General features: G+C 28.5%; 1 protein-coding gene across 1 annotated transcript; it reads left to right on the top strand.

Annotated features, from left to right (window-relative positions):
• Window positions 1–1,344: 1,344 nt before the first annotated feature.
• LOC145042001 (GDSL esterase/lipase At1g28570-like) lies at window positions 1,345–27,774 on the top strand. The gene is made up of 5 exons (XM_078990285.1): window positions 1,345–1,632; window positions 2,926–3,141; window positions 26,788–26,936; window positions 27,048–27,324; window positions 27,415–27,774. The coding sequence occupies exons 1-5, from the start codon at window positions 1,386–1,388 to the stop codon at window positions 27,657–27,659; spliced, it is 1,134 nt and encodes a 377-aa protein (XP_078846411.1). The 5' UTR covers window positions 1,345–1,385; the 3' UTR covers window positions 27,660–27,774.

The following is a 27,774-nucleotide window of genomic DNA, read 5'->3' as shown; positions in this document are numbered from 1 at the left end:
AAGGTTATTAAGAAATTTAATTTGGAGCAAAATGACAATTTTAAAAATACTAAATTCATCTGTATAAATTAATTTATATTTATTAAACTAGACACCGAAAATAACTAACTATATCAAATGTATATACAGATAATATACATATAAGTGTTAAACATAAATATTTTAATTAAAAATGGTAATTTTATTATTATTACATAATAACTAATAATAAAATACAATATTTTCCCCTTAAAAAAACTATTTACCAAAGGAGTTAACTATCATTGTTACTTTGTGTGTGACACATCCAGTGTTTTAAAATAATGAATAGCAGTGGAATTACCGACTCCGAAGAGAATTAGAAGGTTTTGTCGCCGATGGAAACCTTGGTATTTGAGCCTTTTGTTGTTTGACATTCAATTGTTTTTCAATGTTATTTGTTAATCATGTTTCTAAATGTTAGTTGTTAACTTATAGCAACATATCAACTCCAATACAATTTCCATTGCTACAATTGATTAGAAAAAACCTAACAAAAAAATCGAACCGTACAACACAGGTCTCATCACTTTATTATTAAATATTGAATATGTTTTTTTAACCTTGATAAAAAAAAAAAAAAAAAAAAAAAAAAAAAAAAAAAAAAGAATAAACACAACTCTTAATTTATAATATAAAAAGTTGTTTAGATCTACATTGTTATCTTTGTTAAAAAGTCCAACTACTATTCACACATCTTTTTAACTTTTAGTTTATATGAATATATGATTTGCAATTCAATAGATTAATTTCTAGTCCAGCGGTTTCGGTGTTGCCTTCCCTCTTTGAAGCCGAGGATTCAAGTCTTGTGAGGGACATAAGTGGAGATTTAGGTGAATTGTAGGAGTAGAATAAAGTAGATTTACGGTTCAAAAAAAAAACTCCATTTATAATAAGAATATAAGAAGAGAATGTATAATTGTAAACAAAATATACTTTCGACAGGACTCGTCAATTTTTTCAAATAAAACTTAACTGATTAATACGAAATTAATAAAAAAAAAAATTGAGATGTTAAAAAGAAATCAAATAAAATTAAACAATATTCTATAAATTTAGTTGTATTGTCTAGATCTTCCTAATGTTAATAGTTGATAAATGCTGCGTATCTTTATTATGTATTAATGATTTATGATATATTTGTGATTTACAAAATAAATATATTAAACAAAAATATACAACTTTTTTTGTTTGAAATACACTATATAAATAGTAAGTATTATGTTACAAGTGAATTAAACGTTTCATTTTTCTAATAGACCACTTTTTGGAACATTGAAATTAGCCAACATAAACAATTATATAGACGAGACTTTAATTTCATATCTATTAACATAAACAATTTGTGAGCTCCAACTATCTCTTCAATGGCACGTCCTTCTTCATCATTTATTTCATTCTTCATCATTTTGCACCTCTTATTAAATTGTAATTTGAATGCAAATGGATGTTACACTTCAATCATCGGTTTTGGAGACTCTCTATTCGACACTGGCAACCTAAAACACCTAAGCCAATTTTCATTGCCTTTCTTTTATCTCCCTTATGGTGAAACCTTTTTTCATAAGTCCACTGGTCGTGCTTCTAATGGTCGCCTCATGATCGATTTCATTGGTAACCTCTCTTACATCTCACTTGGTTAATTCTTGTATGTGTGTGTCCGGCTGTCCGCATTTATAAAGACTTTTGACTCTCTCTCTCTCTCTCTCTCTCTCTCTCTCTATATATATATATATATATATATATATATATATATATATATATAGGGAAAAGTGAATATACCCTTAAGGGTATATAAGCTTAGGTACCCAAACTCACCATATTACGTCGTTTTATATCATATATATATACATTGTAATTGTTTAATGTTTTTATAATTCAACTTCTAACTTGATTTCATTCAAAGATTTTTATAAATTTTACATTTATTTTCCTCTTACTTAATTTTCATTTTGAACTATAATATATATAGCCAAATTGATGTTCGTCAAAAAGATGTGATTTAAGAGGAAGATAATAATGTAATTTTGAAAATTTTAAAAGTAAATTTAGTTAAGGATTGAAGTTGAAGAACATTATAATAAATATATCAAACAAAATGACGTATTATTGTGAGTTTGGGTACCTAAGCTTATATACCCTTAAGGGTATATTCACTTTTCCCATATATATATATATATATATATATATATATATATATATATATATATATATATATATATATATATATATATATATATATATATATAAGTCAATTTAAAAAGGATGTTAAATATAAAAATCAAAATATTTGAAAACTTTCAATTTATAAGAAAACAAGAAAAATAATTAATTATTATAATGGAAATGTTTTTTATCTTTTAAATTTAAACAAATAATTTAAATAAATAAAATAAACTAATGAACTTTAATTTTAGGAATTTTTAAATTAAAAGGTAAATTCATTAATGAAATTGATATACATTTTATTGTAATTATTTATTAAAATGTTTGTGAAATTTAATAAAATAGAAAACTCATAAAATGGCATTTGGAAAAAAAAAATTCAAAATAACCATAAAATGACATTTGTCAAATTGGATAAGAGTATGACAAGTAGCAAAAGAACATTAATTTATTAGAGAGGATGTGTGTCTTCATTGTATTTCCTTATCTATTCCAGAAATTTGTATAAAAACGTTCATTGTGAAGTATGTGTATATTTTTATATATTGTAATAAAGAAGACAACGAAATCAATACATACATATATATATATATATATATATATATATATATATATAATATGAAAATTAAAAAACAAAAAATAATAAAATAATAAAAAAACCTTATACCTAAGCCTTCGTGAAAAATTTACTGAGTTTAATGTCAAATAAGATTATTATTCTTTTTTTTTTTCTTTATGAAGCTGATAGCCTCAAGCTACCATTCGTACCACCTTTTTTCGATGATAATGGGAATGAGAAGATGGAATTGGGACAAGGAGTAAATTATGCGGTAATAGGTGCAACCGCAATGGATTATTCTATTCATAAAGCCACTGGGGTTCATAGTATATTGACAGATGGATCTTTACGAGTTCAGCTTGAGTGGTTCAAAGAATCAATATGTGCCAATGTTTCAGGTAAATAAGTTAAACTTAAATATGTTTATAGGAGTAAGAACTTAATGTCTAGGGGTGACAATATAATGATATATAATACAATAACAATATCTCTATCATTGTTATATTTATCAAATTTTTAGGATGATCCTAGAAACCATACATAATTTGTTCGTAATTCTATGATTTTTCACAAAAATTACTCACACCCATGTATTTTCTACCAAATGAAAACTAATTACTTTTCTAACAATTCTGACAGACATGACGAAAGCAAATCCATGGATAACCGTCACAAAAAAAGCTACGGATTTTCCTGTGAATTATCTGGATTTCAAAAAAATTTTAAAAAAATATAGGTAAAAGTGTAAAACTAATAATATATCTTAACCTTTTAGAAATAAAAGGTTTCATAGTTAATCCATGATTAATTATTTCTAACAATTTGTATTTATCATATAAATTATATTACTTAGATCATTAAAAGTTAAGAAGTTGTTGGTAATCCATGGAGAAATACATTATTAAGATATTTTGTATAATTTTATTATATATATATATATATATATATATATATATATATATATATATATATATATATATATATATATATAGGGCGAGAGAGAGAGGGCGAGAGAGAGGATCTACCGAGTACTCAAAAACATAATGAGAACTGCAATAACAAATTTTAGCAGTTTGTATTATCAATATAAATTACATTATTTAGATCATTAAAAGTTAAGGATATGTTGGTAATCCATAGAAAAATAAATAGTTAAGATATTTTGTATAATTTTGTTATATATATATATATATATATATATATATATATATATATATATATATATATATATATATATATATATATATATATATATATATATTCAGGTTCATTTGAGACGATTCTAATTTTGTGAGACCGTGAAACTAAATCTAAAACTAATTTTAAAATGCAAAATAAATGGAAAAATCAAAAAATTATTTTTTTAAATATTACTTTCGGAACTTGAATTAACTAAAAAAAATTTAAAAAAATTAAAAAAAAATCCCATTTTTTTTAAAAAAAAATACGTGAAATATTCTAATAGAATATTACACTGACATATTCTAAAAAATAATTTTAAAATGCAAAATAAATGGAAAAATCTAAAAATTCTTTTTTTTAAATATTATTTTCGGAACTTGAATTAACTAAAAAAATAAAAATAAATAAATAAATAAAAATAAAATCTCATTTTTTTTAAAAAAATACGTGAAATATTCTCATAGAATATTACAATGTACATATTATAAAAAATAATTTTAAAATGCAAAATAAATGGAAAAATCTATAAATTCTTTTTTTAAATATTATTTTCGGAACTTGAATTAACTAAAAAAATCCCATTTTTTTTTAAAATACGTGAAATATTCTAATAGAATATTACACTGTACATATTCTAAAAAATAATTTTAAAATGCAAAATATATATATATATATATATATATATATATATATATATATATATATATATATATATATATATATATATATATATATATATATATATATATATGGAGAGAGAGAGGAGGGATCTGCTGAGCACTGACTACTACAATAACAAATTTTAGCCGCTTATCAAATAAATTGAATGGTATAGATATAGTCTAAAACCCGAATGAATCTTAGATAAAGAAGGGTTATTATTGTAATTATCAAAAAAGTGAAAGGACACTTTTTGTAAGTTGAGAGGGTAGAAATGTAAATGGAAAAGTGAATTAGCTAAAAGTGGACTCGTCCTCGCCAAAAACGCTACTCTTTTAGAGGATGTGTTACACCGAAGGGTATAGGGTGGATGATGGTCCACACCACTCTTTAATATTTTTTTTTATTCAGTTAAAACCCAAAGAATTGAATAAAAAACTTTCCTTACTATTTTTTACTTTTGTGAAAAAATATATTTCATATATATTATACTCATGGTAAAAAATAAGAAATCATGAATTTTGATATATTTTTTAGTAGGTATATAATTTTATAAATATTAAAAAATATAATAAAAAAAAACTACCTAATAGCATGAATAGAGAGAGTGCGACACCACCTCCCCTCACCTCTTTCCCGTGGGTTGCTTCCCACACCCAAGGAATGGTTTTCCAGTGTGAGGAAAACTTCTCTCTCCCCTTTTCCACTATAATACAGTTCGGCCTTAAGAAGGGTCGCCAAGCATGTAGCGACAGGAGATAGGAGAGAAAAAATGTATTAGTGGCTTCTCATTGGTTTATAGTTATTGTTTTTCTTTTTTCTTTTTTTATTTAAAATAATGTCAATTAATTTAACACCTTACCAATACTTATGAAATGTTTAGAAAAACAGGTTAGTAAGTTGGCAACAAAAAAATGATGTGGCTGCACAAAAAATGATACGACGGTGTGCTAATGTTACCATTCTATTCAGCCTAACATCATCCAACAATGGATCTCATTCTTCTCCTTATTCACATGTGTCACCGCCTTATTAGGTGGTTTTTTTTATCAATAGATTTTAAGGAATAACTTTTTTTTAGAAAAAAAATGAAAAAAAAGTTCTCAAAATTTAATTTTCCACAAAATGAACAGAATCATAAAAAAATTTTAAAAAATATTTATTTATTTATTTTATTAAAAAACTCATAAAAATTTAAAGAATACTTTTACTCAATATACTATTGACTTTCTAAAAAGTTTTTTTTTTAAATAAGATTTTGATGTCTTTATTTTTAATTTTAAGAAATATTAGCTTTTAAAAAATATTGAACATAATATAATCCAAAATATGATGATTAAAAATATTTACAATTAAAAAAAACCTTTTGATTCAACTTTTTTTATTATCCTTAATTGGTTATGATTTAAAAATATTTAGATTCAAATATTTTATAATCTTTAATTATATCTTTTATAATGTAAAATTAAATAATTTAAATATATATAATGATCCATAAAAGTCTTTTGAACAAATTAAGTATAATTATTCCAAAAAGATTGATGTTAAGAAAACTTTGGTTGGAATATTTGTCTGTAATACTAATTATTTATTTACTTATTTTAAATTTGTTTTTGGAAAACAAAGATGAGGAAAATTAATAACTTTTTTTTATCATTATTTTCATTATTCTAATTATCTTTTATTTTATAATCTCCAAAATAAATTACTATAATCACATTTCTAGTCTCATTAAATGGCTTCTAGTCTAGTGGTGTTAGGTATTGCTCCTTATTCTTTGAGGTTGAGAGTTCAAGTAATGTTGTGTGTGTGTGTGTGTGTGTGTGTGTGTGTGTGTGTATATATATATATATATATATATATATATATATATATTACTACTTTATAATGTATCCATAACAAATAACCAAAAGTTTTTAAGACTAAAATCTTAAAAACAATGGGATAAATTTTTGACCACTTGATCTAATTTGGATGGTGTAGATTATATATAGGTTAATCCAAGAGAACAATATTAAACCAATCAAAATAGAGCACTATGACTATAAAAGACACGTTATACATTCTTTCCTCAGAAAGCCTAACCAGTTCTCTCTCTTGAAACAACTACTCACCCTCTCATCCAAAAGTTAAAAACATAAACTTAATCTCGCTCCAGCCGCAAGCACCAAAAGTCTCCAGCACTCTTAACCTTCGGCGCCATCATTTACGACTACAAACTCATTTCGCCACCACTTACACACCACCTAACCTCGAAAGACCACTTGTAACGTCGTGATTTTCACCATATTTTTTTTTCTTTTTAAAACATTCATTTAACAGAATACATTAGCGGAAGATTTAGTTTTGATTCCAAAACATTTTCAAAACCACAACGTTACTCCGAAAACTCAAACGAAATTCCAAACCATTTAAAATGTAAACAAAAGTACTTTAAAGCAAATAATCAAAGTGTATCCAAGAGTGGTATCGTTACTAAAGACTACTACCCATAAGAACCCCTCTCACCAAGACCAATCTTCTAAACTGTCTGCACCAATCATAAGGCACAAAAGAGAAACGATACAAGTGTCAGCCCCTGCTGAGTGACTTCATAAAGTTGCATATAAAACATACAAACTCCAAATTAGTCAATCATTCATTTTACGATGAAGCATAAAAATGATAGACAAATACCACTTAGAGAACAACCGCATATCATAATTATTCAACCGCATACATGCATATATGTTTAATCACAATTCTACCACATAACATATATGATCAACCAAGTACCACATAAGTAACCGTATAACATAAAAATAATCACATTTCATATTTAAGCAACCTTTAATCGTTCAATCTTTTATTAATAAGTAACATTTGTTATATATATATTCAACCTTTTAATATGCAACCAACCTTTTGTTACATGTTCAACCTTTTATTAATAATCAACATTTGTTATATATTCAACCTTTTAATATGCAACCAACCATTTGTTACATGTTCAACCTTTTATTATATCTATCCAACCGATTGATAGAAAAGTGTCTCTTAGTGCTACCTAACCCAAGAGAAACACCCCGTTCACTACTTGTGTGCACGACCAACCGAATGCTCTAAGTGGCTCATGACTTCCACCTGAAACACCAACCCCTTGACTCCACTTTTGCTACTCCGACTTTGCAAAGTACAAATACCTCGCGGTGTCGTTCAGGATCGGTACAAACGGTGCCAATTCCACCGCTACACCTCCCAATTCCCACGTGATGTTTGCGTTGGCCGCGAATGAGGGACCAACATCACTCCAGCCTACGAACACCGAAGTGGCCGAAAACCATGTGTCACACGGTCATCTAGAAAGACCAGCAACTAACAACCGTTGTGGCTATAGCTCTTCCTATAGGTACTCTTTCAACCTAATAGACACCCTCAATGATCCTGATAAGGTTTTAGGTAAAGATCATGAACTACCCAAACCCTCTACGCATAACCCCGCAATGTTAATTATACATTAAGTAAAGCATGTAATTCATACAATATAAGTGTGTATTTAAACATGCATTATATTCATAACCAACACATCAAAACATAACCATACATCATATTTCAAGCAACTTAAGCTAGCATGTTATATACATAAAGTTCATCAAAGTGCAAGCAACATAGCAACTAAGTTATATCATGACATTAGCACAAAACATATATTAGCATCACAAATATCATATCATCATCAAGCACAAGTAATGACATAGTCATCCTAAAGTGAATCAAATCACCATCTACAGATTGCACGTTTCAATAATGCAACCTTAGTGAGTTAAAACTATGAACTCACCTTTAGCCTTGATGAAATCTTCCTTCTATTCCAAGTCTTGAAGTTATTTGAAGTTCTCAAGGCTCCCCCTAAACACCACACATAACATTCAATTAACAAATAAAATACATGTTTCGAAAATACAACTTTATTCTATCTTTTATATTATTTTTTATAATTTCCCAGCCCGACCTCCGTTCAGTGTTTTAAGCATAAAACAAAATCCGTAACTTCGATTGAGCTGGTTCTCAACTTTCTGAAAACTAGATTCGATTTCCTGCAACATTGATTTTTGGTGATTTCTCTATTTCGGAACAAAACCTTTAGAGACCTTGGAAGATAGGTAAACATTGTTGTGCAGATTTCCAATTTTTACCAAATAGCACCTTCCGTGTGAAGACAAAGGATTAAAGCCAACAAATTAACCAAATTATTAAATAAATTCCATATTCATAATCATATCTTCAATACGTTTTATGGGTTGTATGGCAAATAAACCCAATATTTAGTTTGGAATTTAAGTAATTAGCTAAAATTTAATTCCATTAACTAAGTTTTAATAGAACTTATATTAAATCAACCAGTTAGTTAATTGAGTAACTTCATTAACTTTTAGCTTATTAGTTAACCAATACATCACAAATTTCTTATAATTAACAATTTCATATGATTAATCAATTATAAAAATAAACAAGCTATACCCATTGATTTCCCATTCACTTTGATGTATAACCTATATCAAAAGTCTAAGGCTGCAATTTTCCTTTCATCTAACGTATTTTTGGGTTACCATTATTATTATTATTTTATTGGTCTAAGTCTATCAAGACTCCAAAGGAAATTGATTTCACATGGCAGGTTGTACAATGGAAGTGTGATTCAATTCACGTACGAATTCAAATGAGTCAACTGTATGTTTTATATTTTGTTCTAAAAGAGTAACAGTGAGAATGATTAATCGGACAAAAGAAACACATGAATTCTTTGGCAGAAGCAAACTCGTGAGTAGGGAAGAAAGAAGGGACCCCATTATCTCGTTCTTAACAACAATCATGCCCCCATGATGCAGCCGGAAAGAAAGAATTACAAGAACCATGTGGGAGGTAAAAACATACCAGCTTAGACTCGATTTCCTCCTGCTTCGATACATTCCAAGAACTCGTCGGCCTCCTCCTTGCTTCTCTCTCTCTCTCTCTCTCTCTCTCTCCCCGAAAATAATATTTAAAAAAAGAATTTTTGGATTTTTCCATTTATTCTGCATTTTAAAATTATTTTTAGATTTGGTCTAACGATCTCACAAAATTAGAATGATGTCAAATAAACCTGGATATATATATATATACATATATATATATATATATATATATATATATATATATATTCTCCGTATGTATTTAAAATATGATTTTTTTTTTTCACTTTTCGCAATAAAAAAAAGTCAGGTCACGTTATAAAACAATACGCAAAAGGTCAGGTCACGTTATAAAATCAAAATTATATACAAAACTTGATGTATGATATTAAAATTTAAGAAAATATTGTGATAGTACATTCATTCATAAAGTGAAGGGTAATTAAAAGGAGTAAAAGACTAATTATTTTTTGAAAATGACAGTATTAGTGCAAAATTCGATTATGATACTCACAGTTGTAGTGTATCGATGACTGTTTAAAGCAATGGTTTACAACTCATTAATGTCGGAAAATTAATAAATGCGAAGGGGTGTTTTTATTTGGCCTTTAAGCTTAATCATGATTTTTTTGTATTTCAATCTACTTTTTAGTTGTATTATGTATAATTTTTTATAAATTTATATTAACTTTACTTTAAAATTTGTCCGAAATCAAATTTTTGTTGTAAACAAATAATGTTAGTATTGTAAGCAAATAATTTTAGTTTGAAAGATAATGAATAACAATACTTAATTAGTGACAAACAAGCAATGTTTATGAGTTTAAAAAAATAAATTATACGAAACGTAGATTTCAAATGTATTTTTATAATATCATCATAACTTAAATTATATTATTATTATTATTATTATTATTATTATTATTATTATTATTATTATTATTAACCGCCTATTTAAAGTTTCTCTGATATTTTGGTTTTTAAAACACCTCGATTAATTAGAGGAGAAATTCATATATATCTCTTTTAAACTTCAAAATATTATATTTATTTGGTTTAATTTCTCAATATCATATTAATTATTCATAAACCTTCAAAATATCATATTTGCTCAAATCTTTTTTTATATTGTTTTTAATATTTTATAATTTTTTTTATACCTTAGAATTATTATAATAATTAATAAATGTAACTATATTATTCTTACGTCTATGATAATAGAATGTAAACTTCTAAATTGATGGAATGCCGGCCTCTTGATAGACAAAAAAATTCATCTTCAACATTTTTTATGGAATATATATTCTGATTGTTTAGTTTTTACTGCTCTTGATTATTATAATGTTGTAGATGGATGATATTTTAGATATTACCATTGATATTTTGATGTTTAAAAAATTAATATACGGTATTTTGATATTTAAGGACATATATGATATTTTGATGTTTAAAAAAACCATATATGATATCTTGAAATTTTATGAATGGTAAATATGATATTTAAAAATTTTATTAAGTGTAAATATGATATTTAGAAATTAAATTGGATAATATGATAATTTTTAATGTTTAAAAATGACATATATGAAATTCTCTCATTAATTGGATATGACTTTTTGTTATTTCAAGTACAATTTTTTTTTAATTATTATTATTTAGGGTTTATCTACAATTCATATCCATATAAAGACCATCTTCATATCATACATACTTATAAAGCTAGCATTTTTTCTTGAATCTCATGCATTTGAAATCCTCATTCTTTTTTCCTTTCACCACATTCATTTGAAACTACCATGACTTTTCAATTTCTTTATAATAATGATTATAATTTGGTAATTAGGTTAAATAAATATCAAATCTAAAGTGTATTCATGTATAAACTAAATTTTAATATTAAAATAATATCTTTAATTCTACTTAAAAAATTATGTTTTTTAACTTTTAACATATTATACTTAATTTATTAGTTTTAATATATTGTTGGATGTAAATCATTATCATTTTAAAGGTATAATTTTTTAACAATTCGTATAAAATACTTAAATTATTAATTAAAATATAACATTATAGGCTCAACTTAAAAATAATTTTTATTTAACTTAAACAACCCAAAGATTATTTTATAAATAGTTAAAAGTGATAAATTGTAGTGTCTTTCTAATAATGATTGTAAGTTGGTTAATAAGGTAAAATAAATATCAAACCTAAAGTGTAATCATAAATAGACTAAATTTAAATTTTAAAATAATATATTTATTTCTATTTATAAAGTTATGTCTTTAAATTTTAACATATTATACTTAATTATTTAGATTTAAAATGTGGCTGCATGTAAACCATTATCAGTTTAAAGCTACAATTTTTGAAGAGTTTTGACAAAATACTTAAATTGTTAAATTAAATATAACATTACAGTATCAACTTAAATATAAATTTCAGTTACACTAAAAAAAGCAAACAATATTTTGTAAATAGTTAAAAGTGATAAGTTATAGTGATAAATGCAAAAACTAAACTGTAATATCAGTTTAACTAAAATATTTCCTAAATATATTTATATAATCCTTCAAAATTTTAAAATAAGTAGCTTAAAATAACTTATAATAACAATAGTTAAAAACAACTATATATAAATGATTATATTGTTACCTTTGAAATCAAAAAATAATGTTTGATGTTTTAAATAATTATAATGATAGAAATTAAAACATTAAACAAATAAATTTTAAAAAATTAGTTAAAAATAACAACTATAAATAATATTAAACCATATATAATATTTAATTTTATTGATGTGTAACTCGCGAGTAAAAGTCATTCAAACGATTGAGATTATGACGTTATAATAGATTTATATATTATCATATAATTCAAAATAAACAATATATTTTATCAAATTAATATACAAATTATTATATCAAATTTAACAACAACGTTTTTGTTATATTTTAAAAAATATATATTTGTAAAGAATTCAACTATATAGGTGTTTCTACGCAATTACAATGTCAACTCAAATATAAATTTCAGTTTCATTTAAAAAAACTAAAGAATATTTTGTAAATAGTTAAAAGTGATAAATTGTAGTGATAAAAGCAAAAACTAAATTGTAATCTCAATTTAACTAAAATATTTCTTAAATATATATTTATAATCGTTAAAAGTTTCTAAATAAGTAGCTTAAAATAACTTACAATAACAATAATTAAAAACAACTCTATGTAAATGATTATATTGTTAGCTTTAAAATAAAAAAACAATGTTTGATGTTTTAAATAATTATAATGATAGAAATTAAAACATTAAGCAAATAAATTTTAAAAAACTAATTAACAATAAAAACAACTATAAATAACATCAAATCATATATTATATTTAATTTTATTCATGTGTAACTCGCGAGTAGAAGTCATTCAAACGATTGAGATTATGAAGTTATAATAAATGTATATATTATTATATAATTCAAAATAAACAATATATTATATCAATTTAGTATATACAAATTATTATATCAAATTTAACAACGTTATTGTTGTATTTAAAAAATCATATATTTGTAAAGACTTCAACTACATAGGTGTTTATGCGCAACGCGCGGGCATTCGCCTAGTTTAATATAATTTTGATTGCGTCTTGGATTCTTGATACAATCATCAACTCATCTCGAAAATTACAAAATATATGTTAGAAACTATGTTATATTTATTGTTTTAACATGATTTATATGAATTAATGTAAGGGCACTCACAAAACATCTTTAAATAATTAATTATAACTACAAAATAAAACCTTGGCATTATGATGATAAGTTTAACCGTCCATCAATATTTGTTTTTAATGTTTATAGTATATTCAAAAGACACACTTGATAAAATACAACTTTTACTTTTACCTATTTATGTTATCCTTTAACTTCCATAAAAAATTAAAATATAACTCCAATAATTTACAACTTTTACTTCAACCCCTAATAAATTTGTATAAAGATACAAATATTGATATTAGATTAACTAGACAAACTTCCATAAAAAATTAAAATATAACTCCAATAATTTACAACTTTTACTTCAACCCCTAATAAATTTGTATAAAGATACAAATATTGATATTAGATTAACTAGACAAATATTATGAAAGTGTTCAAATGAAATCACTATTCAATGTTAAAGAAGTTGATGTGTTTGTTTAATAAGTTAAGTTTACTATTTTTAATATTTTTAACAAACTATTTTTAAAAGACTTTTTAGATATATATTTTTTAAATAAAAAAATATAATCAAGATTTTGTTTATGACTTAATAACTTTTCTTATTAATTTTTCGAACGGTATCTTGTAACATTTTTTTTTTTTTGAAACTATGTATTGAAATATTTATAATAAATAAAAATTCAATGTGTTTTAAAAAATGAGTAATCAAATAATGGTTTTATAGAACATCTTATGTAGACATAATAACTTAGTTAAATTTTTATTAAAAAAAATATTAGAAATGATTAATCATTGAAATAGCTATTTACTTTAATATATTATATGAATTTTCTAATTGATTTAATATTCAAAGTTAAATATCCAAAATATTTTCTTGAAAAACAACACAACACTAAATAACTAAAATGATGTAAAGGAGTTTCGACATAATTTAATGTTTATTTTGTTACAAACAAAAATGTTCATTTGATCGGAAAACTTATTTTTTACTAAATATTCAAATCTAAACTCTACGTCCAAACCCCAAACCATAAGTGCAAAATAAACCATAAATGTAAATATGAAACTCAAAACTCTTAAAGGTAATTATTTTCCGGTATATTAGTGTATTCTTTTTAATATGATATGCTTCTAAATTCTAAAATGAGAATATTCATCGAAAATGTATTCTCGCTCAAAGAAAATTATTTAACATTCACCATAGATAAAACTAATAGCTGAAATAGATAAGTTGCCGAACATAAAGTCTCTACTACCCCTGGATTCAATGTCAGCCGCATTGCGCGGGTACGCTACTATATATATATATATATATATATATATATATATATATATATATATATATATATATATATATATATATATATATATATATATATATATATATATATATATATAGAGAGAGAGAGAGAGAGAGAGAGAGAGAATTAAGAAGTAGTTTATGAATAGATTAAATTTTACCATAAAAAAATCAAATAAACCTTATTCGAGAGAGAAAAATAAACTTTTCAAGATAAGAAAATGTTGAAGGGCAAGAAAACAAAAACATCTAAAATGATTGCATCATCCCAAAAGATTATGTATATCTACACAACTCCACACATTTTTGTTTTAATTAGCACAACCTATGTATATCCCTAAGACTAGTCACTAGAAGAAGTGGAGTACGGTAAAAACTTATGTATTATGTTTTACAGTAGTGAACACCGCCACTTCTATGTGATTTTGGGTGTACGGTTTGGGTTGTGCGGCAAAATGAGGGATCTCTCTCTCTCTCTCTCTCTTTCTCTCTCTCTCTCTCTCTCTCTCTCTCTCTTCATTGTGTATCTTTCATTGTGTGTGATACTAAAGTGTGGCAAAATGAATAAATGTTTCACTAGTCCCTTAAGACTAATAAAGTGAAGCATAAAAGAAACAAACAAGTTAAATTTTCAAGAAATCACACATGAGAAAATTAGGGCCAGAAGTTTGTAACCCAAAAATAACCATGTGGGGCATTTAGGTTCGTCAGGTGCCTAAGGATGAACGGAGTCGTGCGCCAAGCGACCCTTGCTATGGCTCGCTACAGTCGCTGTACACCACTCCCTGGCCCTCGCCAGGAGGCTCGTTAGGGGATTTTCGCTACCAGCTTAACAAGAAGGGAGAGAAAGAGCTGCAAATTTGATTGGCTATTGAGTTTTGACTTAGTTCACCTCATCTTCTTTCTTCTCCATCTACGTTTTTGCTACCATCATTAACATCTTCGGATACAAAAAATAGGACCTGTTCGGCCGAAAGCAAAATTGTGTTTGCTGAAACCCTACTTGTTGAAAAAGGGATTTAATTTGTTGAAAAATAGAATTTTACGCAAATGAGCCTCTATGAATTAATAAGGATAATAAATCTTAAAACTAATATAAAAAAAGAGAAAGGGAGCCTGAGAATCGAGAATGAACCAGTTAACTTTCAATCCCAATTCCACAATCGTTTCCAATGTTATTTTTCATTTTTTAAACTTTTTTTTTCTCTTTCTTTTAGAGTCTTTATGTTTTTTTTAAATGAAAATTGTTTAATATAAAATGTTTTTGTATTAAAAGATAAAATTTATTTATTTTTGAAAAAAAAAAATTTAAAAATGTTAGGAGTGTTACCCTCCCTATCAAATGCTAAGAAAAAAGTGTTAGTGTGTGGCAAACAAAAAAAATGATATGACAATCAAAAAAATAATGTAACAAAGTGTTATGAGTGCTAACACTCCTTATAGCCTAAGTAATCCATCCAAGCATTTTTTTTATCTCACATGAGGGACAGATCTATTTATACATTACAAATGCGTAAACGTCGTGTTAAAAATGATTAAAAGCCATTGAATGTAAATTTTTGCTATGGTAAGAAAGTGAATGTGTGTTATAGATCGTAAACACTAAAGTACATTAATTGGTTAAATTCAACATTGAAATAGCAATGTCATAAATAAACAAGTTTTTTTAATGTACAATGAAGCGAGAGTAAACGTTGCAATACAAAGAATTGAAAATAGGAAGCCATAAAAATGAAATTATTTTGATGTTCGTTGCATTTACCCTTTTTAAAAATACATAAAGTTTTATCAGGAATAAAAAATATACACAAAGTCTTTTTTTCAACATGGGGAGAGTTTGAAGCCTTTTGAGTATTTTTTCTATTCCAGCCTTAGCCTTTTCCTCCATACTTTTCCAAATCTTTTTCAATAATTGCATGGCCTTATTGTTCATTGCAATGTATTTCACCTCTATCAAGATATAATGCAATTTTCATACTTATAATTGGGTAAAGTTTTAAAAGTATAATATGCTAATAAGAAAAACTAATACAAATACAATCTACTATAATAATTGAAGGTTTTTTTTTACCACATGTCCTCTTCTCATTCATTTGGACACATGATATTTTCTAGAATTTTTAAATTTTCTATTTTCCACTTGTCATTTTATTGTATTTTTCATTTTATTAAATTAAAATTTCACATTTAATATGTAAGGTAATATATATGTAAAGTATTTATTAGAAATGGTTTATATATGTAATGTATTCAATACATTAAAGTCTCATTAATTTTAATAATTCAAAATTTTTTCTTATTTTTTTTATAAATTCCACCTATTCAAATTATTAAAATTTCATTTTTTTTAATTAAACCCATATAATACATAAGTCTCACACCTAGTGTCACCCCAAGCTTAAACCTAACTTGTCCTCAAGTTAGAACAAGACTAAAAATGAGCTCGGGATGAACTATCTAAAAAGGAAAAAGAAAGATATCATAGAACTTGATCAACATCAGTCAACATGGTCAGAATTAGTCCTTCAATGGACCCTACACATCTTCAAAATGTTCCCCGCTTTAGAGCCATAAACCACATTCTCAACCACTTGATGGGCGAATAGATCACGGATGGATGCGGTCGCGGTGTGCAAGACAAAGGAAACAGAGATGCGCCCAGTGGGGGCACTTTAAATCACCAATGTAGACCATAGTGCATGAAGGAAAGGCGCCTCTTCACACACTATGATTCCTACATTTGTCAGGCCAAAGTGTATAATAACGAAATAGGGTTTTGCAGCACGGCCTCCGGGCAAACATCCAGTTTCAGAGGCTTCTCCCTTGTACTGTCCTTTACAGTCTACTGTCTCATCATCGAGGCCTTTTATCACCAAAAATCAAAAATAAAATAAAATAAAAATAAAAATTATACTTAACCTAAATCTAAACCTAACAACCTAAATCTTCAATCTTGAACTTCTGTTATTGGGTCTTCAATCACATTCGCTGCTTGACATCCTTTTTTTTTTTTTTTTTGCAAACTAGATATATAACATAAGTCTTGAACTTGAAATCTTGTTCTTCTTTTTGTGTTGCTCTTTTTCTTCATTTTTTTTCTTTGTTTTTGTTGCTTTTCTTGAATCATCTTTAATAGGCTCTTATTTTCTTCACTTTTTCAAATTTCTTCATTCTTTGTGTTGCTTCTTGGAAGGTCTAAGGATTTTCACCAAGTAACATAGGACTCCAATAGTGAAAATTGAGTGATAGATGGAGGCTAATATGAACACCTAATGATCATTGACAATGTGCCAAGATCAACTAAAAAGGGTGGGAAATGACTCAAAAATGGGTGTTACCGAAAAGACTTGGTCCCAAAAGATGTGAATTGGGGGACCCACTTCAAAGTTCATCAAGCACCTCAATGCAAGGTGTGATAAACAAAATATATCTAACTATCTACTCTAGACCCCTAGAAAAATGATAACCTATCCTAAAAAGGCGGTGAGAATCTAACTAAACAAGGCTCGGATGAGACTCAGGAGTACTAAAGGGTACTCCCTCCAAAACCAAGATGCGAGTCTTCAATATCTTCAATGTCTTCAAAATACCTTACCGGGCTAGTCTTTGCTCGCACACATTGGCATGACCAACCACATCCCTCCGCACTTAGACCCAATCAAGCTACCTACATCTGACCCCCACACAAGCGGTCTCAAAGTGGTATGTGAGGCTCAAAACGTGCCCCATTCATCAAATACAAGGAATTCCATATCAAGAACCAGGACCAATCTATGATTCAATACTTATGACTTGGCGCTATGGTACCTGTAGGGATGAGAAGACAAAAGAGAACAAAAATGCATGAACTTAAACTAGAATGCATCTAAAAAGTATGAAAATTAGAAAAGAAAGAAAGAAAATATGCAATATTTTTGAATTTTTTATGCAATTTTTATGAATGCCCTAAATGACTAACTCTAAATGCAACTATATACAACCTAAATGCAATAAAAATAAAAGATTAGATTACCTCACCCCAAGCTTAAAATTAAACATTGTCCTTAATGCTTAGGATGAGAGTAAGGAAGGATCATACCGGAATCAAGATGGAGGAGGCCCGCGAGGATGGTATGGAAGCAACACATGGATCGCATAATGATGCTTGGATGGAGTTCTTGGCCGCCTAAATACACATGGATGAAAGCTTGGTCGCGCAAAGGACGCATATGAAATGGCTCAAAATTTTCTTATGAAATGACATATTTGCGCGGGTACCCTCGCAAACTTTACGCAGGTGGGGGGCAGCTGCGCGCACATGTCAGAATACATCCCATGTTGGGGTAATTTGGAACTCGGAATCTGCGCGGCTGGGGGTCGGTCGCGCAACGGCTGCGTGGGCACCCGCGCGCAACAATCAGAAAGCACCCCATGTTGGTGTAATTTGGAACTCGCGCGAAAGTCAAATTTTTGGAATTTTTCAAACTTCACCAAAATCACTGGAAGACTTATATATGCTTATTTTTAGGCCAACTTCAAGTGTAGAAACACCCAAAACTTCAAACGGACATTATTTATTTACATTGCATTTATTTAACGTCTTTGCCAAGACATAGTCCCACTTCCATCAACTTTCGTAATTTGGGATTTCCAATGTTATGTTGTCGAATTCTCCCGTATCAAAGCCTTCATAAAATGGTTTCAAGCGGTGCCCATTCACTTTGAATATTTGATTTGTTTCTAAACTCTTAATTTCAACCGCACCATGATCAAACACTTTTATGACAATAAAAGGTTCGTGCCATCGAGATCGCAACTTTCCCGGGAATAACTTTAAGCGTGAATGATAAAGAAGAACTTTTTGACCCGGAATAAAATGTTTTTGGGTTATATGCTTGTCATGAAATGCCTTTTTCTTCTCTTTGCACCTTTTGAACCTTTTAATTATCTTCTTCTTGACCACTTCCATCATTGGAGAATCCAATCTTCTTTGAGGTTCCCTCTTAGGATTACAATCATCTTCCATGATTATCTTGTCTGTGCATACATTAGGGCTTATCCTGTTTATTGGCTCAATCACATCAACCCGATACAATGGAGAAATGTTACTAAGGTACCTCATTCCTTCAAAGATGTTGAAGTGAATGGTTTCTCCATCAAACTCCATAGTTATCTTTCCTTTATGGACATCAATGATTGTGTGAGCGGTATGCATGAAAGGTCTTCCAAGGAGGATCATAGATGATTTGGAAGGAGTCTTCTCTTCAAGATCAATGACATAAAAATCCACCGGAAAAACAAGTTGATTAACTTGTACTAACACATCCTCCAACACTCCTCTTGGAGACACACTTGACTTGTCTGCTAATTGAATGATTACTCCAGTTTCTTCCAAAGGTCCAACATTGAGAGATTGAAAAACCGAATATGGCATCACATTGATCGAGGCTCCAAGATCTAACATAGCACTTTCGACATGCAAATCACCAATGGTACAAGGGATAACAAATATTCCCGGATCCTTGCATTTGGGAGGTAACTTCTTTTGGATAATCGCAGACACATTTGCATTGACTTGAATCATTTTATTTGCCTTGAATTTTCTCTTCTTGGTGCATAAATCCTTGAGGAATTTTGCATAACTTGGAATTTGCTTAATAGTATTCAATAGTGGAATGTTGATTTGGACCTTGCAGAAAGTTTCAAATAATTCATTTTCTTCCTCTATCTTCTTGGAAAAGGCTAACCGGGAAGGGAAGGGAGGTGGTATGACCAATGGTTTGACGGGTTTGTTGGAAGAGTCGGGTTGATCAACGTTTGGCACAACCGGTTCCTTTAGAGGAACTACAACTTTTGGAGATTCCACAATGATCACTTCATCTTCGTCTTCTCTTGAAACTCTTTTAGGTTGACTTTCTCCAAGTGTTTTCCCACTTCGCAAGGTGATGGTGCTCACATTGGGGTTCTTCTTGGTTTGTGATGGAAGTTTACCCCTTTGTTCTATCTTGTTGAGAGCGGTTGCCAAGTCTCCAATTTGTGCTTGAATGTTGGAGAAAGTATTATTGGTTTCTCGTTGAAATTGGGTTTGACTTTGAGCAAGAGAAGTAACAAGTTCTTGAAGGCTCATTTGATGGTTACCACTTGATTGACCTTGTTATGGAGGGTGTTGGTAATTTGGAGGGTTATAAGAATTTTGTGGACATGGAGGTTTTTGGGATTGGTATTGTGGATGTTGGGGTCTCATCAAAAGATTTGGTGGATTTTGTTTTGGTGGATAAGGGTTGTTTTGGGTATTCCTCCAATTTGGGTTGAAGTTATTTTGAAATCCATGGGTCTTGGTTGACCTTGATATCCTCCCATTGCATTCACATATTCCGGTTCACTTCCAAGTGTGGGACACTTATCCGTATAATGACCCGTCATTGCACAAATACCACATACCATCAATTGTTGACCACTTCCCACACCATTTGACTTAACACATTAGTCAAATCCAAGAGCTTTGATTCCAAATGTTGAGTGTTGCTAACTTCACCAACCACTTGTGTAGAATTTCTCTTCATGTCATTTCGAGTCCCAAAATTCCTTTGATTTTGAGAAATGGTACCAAAAAGTAATCGGATCTTGTGAGGGGTTTTGTTGAAGATGTCACCACCACTTGAAGCATCAATCATCCTCCGATCTTTTTCATTCATACCCTCATAAAATTGTTGAAGAAGTAGTTGTTCGGGTATATTGTGTTGAGGACAACTTGTACACAAATTATTGAAGCGCTCCCAAAAATCATGAAATGTTTCATTTTCCCCTTGACGAATCCCCAAAATGTCACTTCTTTGACTTGAAATGCGGGAGGTGGGATAGAATTTGCTATTGAAGGCCTTGAGTAACTCTTCCCATGTGTGAATAGATCCTGGTGGTAAGTTGAATAACCACTCTCTAGCTTTGTCTTCCAAGGTGAGTGGGAATGCGGTTAACTTGAAATCATCCAATGTCACATTGTCAGGAAACATGCTAACACATATCATATGAAAGGACTTCAAATGCTTTTGAGGATCTTCTCTATCCAACCCATGGAACTTGGTAAGTTGATGGATGAAACTTGACTTCAATTCAATCCCTCGGCGGTTTGCGGGATAAACAATAGCAAGAGGTGTATGAGTAATATCCGTTTCCATCATTTGTCTAAGTGTCAACTCTTGAGGAGGATTGGGTGGATTGGGGTTATTGGGATATTGTTGCAAGTAATTGGGTGGTTGTTGGTAAGGTGGATATGGGTATTGTTGGGGATTGTAGATTGGTGGTGGATAAGGTTGGTAGTTAGGGTATTGGTTGTAAGGAGGTTGTTGTTGTGGGTACATTAGGTTTTGGTACATTGGAGGGGGTTGGTAATTGGGTTGATTTGGGTAATGTACTTGTTGAACTTGAAAAGCATTGTTTTGGGGTTGGTTGTTTTGGTGGAAGTGTTGGTTTTGTAGTTGTGGTGGTGTTTGATAATTGGGTTGGTTTTGAGGAGGGGCTTGATTCCAAGGTGGCATATCAATGAGAGGTTCTTGTGGTTGTTGTCTTGGTTGATGGGGTGGGGTATTGGCATCTTGGTTGATTGGGTTTGGGTTGGGATTATGAGGTGGAGTGTGATTCATGGCTATGTGGTTTTCAAATGGAATGTCTTCAAAGGAATGACCAACAATTGGAGAACTCGGTTCGGTGTCGGTATCACTTGAAGTATGAACTTGATCTTCTATGTTGATTAGTGGAGAAGAGGAAGAAGCTTGAACTAGTTGTTGTTGCTTTGCTTGTTTGGCTAACTTTTTCAACCTTTTTGCTTCTCTTTCAATTTCCGGATTGTAGAGTAGTTCACCGGTTCTTGTAGACCTAGGCATAAACAATCAAATAACAAAAACAATCAAATAATAAACGTAATATAATGGTAAAAGGGGTATCGATCCTCGGGGAAATGGTTGTATTCAATCACCAATACAATTCAATAGAACTAGTGAAATTAAACTAACTAATTACAATTAAAATAAAAGGGGGGGGGGGTGTTTGATTACTTGATAACTAAAATACTTGAATAACTAAAAACCTTGCAATTAAGCAAGTTGATGAGATGCTCAAAGGTTGGGAATAATTAGTTAACTAAGACAATTCAACACAATGAACATTTGTGTGTTTATCATTAGGATCTAATACAAAGCTTATCCTTCATCCCAAATTGGTTATAGCAATCATGAAGCATGATATGCCAAGATTCCTCATAGGTAGTATGGAAGTTGGGGAAGCCCACAACACACCTTCTTAATTAAGATCAAGGGTCAATTGAAGCAATTAATCCCAAGAAATCAATTAGCTTTAAGAATGAAGGAATCCCCAATTCCTAGAGGATGTCAAATGCTTATACATCCATAAAGGAGATATGATTCATAAGCTAGAGATGATTTCTACCATCATAAAGCCTTTGTTCTAGAGAAATTCAATGATCCAATGCAAAATCAATGAAATAAATCAACTATTGCTCAATCAAATACTAAGCTCATGATCAAAGCATCAAATAAGCATAAGAATTGCAAACTAGAATCATAAACATGGAACAAATTGATAATCAACATAAATCCTTCAAAACCCACAAACATTCATTGGTTTTCAGCCAAAGTCAACCAAATAAGAGTATTAGCCACTCATGGCAACAAAGTAACAAGAACAATAATCTAATTGCATAAAGAAACTACCTAAGATTTGGAAAGATGAAAGGAAATGATCTCTAGCTCCCAAAATCGCCTCTTGCAGGTCTCTAATGGTGGAAAATCGTGAATGAGCCTCCAGATCTGATCCCCAAGGGTTATAGCAAGCCAAATGACCAAAATGCCCAAACTGGGCAGTTGCGCGGGTACCCGCGCGACGGAAATTCCACCCGCGCAAATGTTGTTGTAATGCTATTGGTCCACCAAACCACTCCACCCTTCCACTACCAAAGATTCCTTTGGTCCCCCCTTCTTGTCCATGTAATTTGAAATGCACCAATCATCATTTAGCCACCAAATTGATGCTCCAAGCCCAAAATTTGAATTTTATGATCCATCTTCACAAGCCCAAATAATCTAAGCCAATAACTTTCAAAGCCCAATTCTTCCTCTTTGATTCCGCCAAGCCTAATAATGCCTCGGGAGCCCACTAAGCCCGTCTCCAATCAACCCGCAACCGCAACAAGCACCGAAAAACCTACAAAATATCTTATGCAACATAACAAGCACCCGGTACGATCCATACTAAAGAAAAATAAATAAAATACAATGCATTAATGATAAAAAGATCTAAAAATCTAAAATAAACAAATAAAAATAAGGAAATAAAATAAGCTATCATAGTGTCTTAATTAGATAGACTTTTCAAGATAGAGTGATTTACAGAGGAAAAGTTGAACATACAATAATGTCATAAAAATAGTAAGATACAAAAACAAACAATTAAATGAAAATTCCTCTCGAAGCTGCACGTCATTTCTTGGATCGCTCTGTTTCTGAATTCTTTCTTGTCATATTCTTTAGAAGTACTCTTGGTTTTCTGTTTCTGAATTCTTTCTTGTTATATTCTTTAGAAGTACTCTTGGTTTTCTACTAGTCTGCTTGGTTAGAAGGAAAGGAACTTGATGGAGTAAGCTTTCATTATCGTGTTTGCCTTATCTATGAGTGAAATAATTTTTTATATAAATTTTAACTTTATTCTATACATTATTTTTATTATACTTTATATACTTTTATATTTTTAAATTTTAATTATTGTTAACGAACTTATATTTTGCTCTGCATCCCATAACTTTAACTTCATAAAATTAAAAACCATCTTAAAATTTCAACTGCGTCTTTTCCGGATTGTTATCAAATCCCATATAGGTTTCATGGAAATTTTTATGAATAGATAACAATTCGTTGATGGCTTTTATAGAATTAAGGAACTTAATATGGCTTTCATGGAAATATTTGAGGTAAATTATATGTTCTTTGGTAGCATTTAACGTAAAAAAAAAAATCAACATAATAAAATATCATTAAACCACAAATAAGCTAAAATATAACTAATAAATTTTCATTTTTACATAAAAAATAATAATAATAAAACAATATAAAAATTAAAATAATACAAAAATTAAAAAATGATCACTTAAAATTACATATAAACAATGGTTACATTGCAATTATTGGTTCCATTTAAGATAGAATAAACAAAGAAACCTTACTAAGTACTAAAGTTAACAAACGGTAAGGAATCATGAATAATTTATTATAAGTTATTCTTAAATTTCAAAATATCGTTCAATTTAATTTTTCAATATTATATTTATTTTTCTTAAACCTTTAAAATATCATTTTTACCAAAATTCTTTTTTATAATGTTTTTAATTTTTTATAATCATATTTTATACTTCAAAATTATCATAATAATTAAAAAACTTTCATCGGGTAGAAAATACAAAAAAAATTGTGCAACCCTTGTATATATCTACAAAAATAATGAAGAATTTTCACACATTTGACCTTGACGTGATATTTGTCATGATATCTTTATATGAGCTCACAAACTTTTATCATTTTTTAAACTTTTGTCCAAAATCTTTAAAATTAAACGAAATAAAGTTATTAGATCAAGTAAAAACAATTATTATTTTGAGATCTCCCTGTACTATTAAAAAGAGTAATTTTTTGTCATGTGTTATTCTATTAATCATTCTGATTAATGTCATACCACTTATCAAGCAATTGATTCTCTATTTCAAAATTCATAATTTAGATTTCTTACTTTAATTACATTAAATTAATAACATTAAAGTAAAAAATAAAATAAAATTAATACACCTTATAAGGATATAAAATTTTATGTATTTAATTGAATCAACGGTTATAATTTTATATAACTAAAAAATATCTCTTAATTAATAATTTATTTTAAATAATTAATTAATAAATTTGAGTTTTTACTATGAAAGCATAATTAATTTTTTTTTATTATAGCTCCTACATGTTATAAACTAAGATCCATAATTCTTCTCATCTAATTTTTAATCATAATGAAATTACAAAATTACCTCCAAATTAAAAAGAAAATCTATGACACATGGATGAAGCTCTTTTAAGCTTTGAAAGGCTTGCAAATGTCTTTTTAATATATTTAGTTAATAGTTTATTAGCTTTCATATATATATATATATATATATATATATATATATATATATATATATATATATATATATATATATATATATATATATATATATATATATATATATATATATATATATATATATATAACTGTGTAAATTATAAATAACAAGATATTTTTAGAAAATATAAAATTGTTGATGTGGTTGTGAGACCACTTTTAAAAGAGCTTTGACACTAGATTGGTATGAAATATATATAATTTCAAAGCTGATGTATGTATATTATTTGAAAGATGAATGGTATAGTAATGGTCTAAATACTTTATAATTGAGTGCTAGAATATATATATATATATATATATATATATATATATATATATATATATATATATATATATATATATATATATATATATATATATATATATATATATTAGATGTGTACCCGCTCGAAGCGGGGATGATAAATAGTTCGTTTGGCAATGGTTTCTTACGATGAAATAATTATTAAGTTTTATTATTAGTTATTATTTATTAAAAATTACCACTTTTAAATAGAATTATTTACAAAAGTAAAGCCACTTGCATAACCAAAACATCCAACAGTAGACCAAACAATTAAACCTCGACAATTTCGTTACATAATTAAATAATCATATTTTGTGTTTTGAGTGTAAGCAGGAAATTTTAAACTTTTGAAATGAAATTAATCCATCTCAAATATTATGCTAAAATGTAAACAATATCTTAAATTACTTAAAGGTAATTTAAATATAGGTTACATTTTAATATAATCCAATAACTTGGTTGTAAACATGTTGCTCATTAAAAGGACTATTACACAATTATTTAGAAAAAAAATAGAAATAAACCTTTATCTAAGTAAAATAATATCAGTAATGAAAAGTCATAAGCAACTATTCTTTGGTGCTTCAAACTTCCACTTAATAATTAAGGTGTCATGCAATGCAATGCATATCAACACATAATAAGATATGTGAGACAATTTAAGATCAGAAGTAAATTACATACTTGAATCGATGGAACAAAGCACCATTATTCTTGGATAAAAGATGACAATACAATGTTTAGTTTCTAATTACTCATCTCTTAATATATATTCAGATTGTAGCCACTTAATTGGAGATTCCTTGATTATCATGGGTGAGACTGGATTAAACGATTATCTTAAAGCATTCAGTGGTGCAAAATCCATAGATGAGATTAAAATATATGTTCCATTTGTTGTTGAAGCCATTATCTCAGTAATAAATGTAAGCACGTACACAAAACACACAGTTTTATTTTTCCTTTCTTTTGTACAAGCATAACTACAAGAACTTACTAAAACGTGGCGTAACTTCATATTCATAATGGAAACACAGGAAGTTCTTGAACTTGGGGCCAAAACAATACTTGTATCAGGAGAACTACCAGCGGGATGCTTCCCAACGATTTTAAAACTCAGCAATGAATCTGATAAGACCAATTATGATAATGTAACTGGATGTCTAATCAAGTCAAACAAGCTTGCTGAGTACCACAATGAACTTCTCGTGAAAGAATTAAATAAAATTCGAGAGCTGTATCCTGATGCAAATCTCATATACGCTGATATCTACAATGCTGCCATGCAATTTTATCGCTCTCCAAAAGAATATGGTACATAACATAAAAAAGATAACCCTATCTGGAATGAAATAGTTTACATATTGCCTCGATTGAAACTAACAAGAATTTGATATGTTACAGGATTCACAAGTGGAGCTTTAAAGGCATGTTTAGGTAATACACAGGAGCTCCGATACAACGATTCAGTACTAGGGTTGGACATATCATTAACTACATGTGATGATCCAGATACATATGTTTCCTGGGATGGGATGCACTTAACAGAAGCAGCATATAAAATTATCTCAAAGAGCTTATTGCAAGGGCCATACACGGTGCCCCAATTCAACTCCTCATGCGTTGATGGATTATCAAGTTTTATGTAAATCAGTGGCTGAAATTTTATTATGTACTATTCAAGCCCTGAATAAATGTAAGCAAAGAAAATTGTATTCTATAATAAATTAAAACAATATATGGTTCCTATTATATTGGTATAAA

The sequence above is a fragment of the Lactuca saligna genome, chromosome 4 (genome assembly GCF_052625555.1).
Source record: "Lactuca saligna cultivar CGN05327 chromosome 4, ASM5262555v1, whole genome shotgun sequence".
Lineage (NCBI taxonomy): Eukaryota > Viridiplantae > Streptophyta > Magnoliopsida > Asterales > Asteraceae > Lactuca > Lactuca saligna.
Note: the sequence above shows the minus strand (reverse complement) of the source record. Positions and strands in the feature narration are given on the sequence as shown.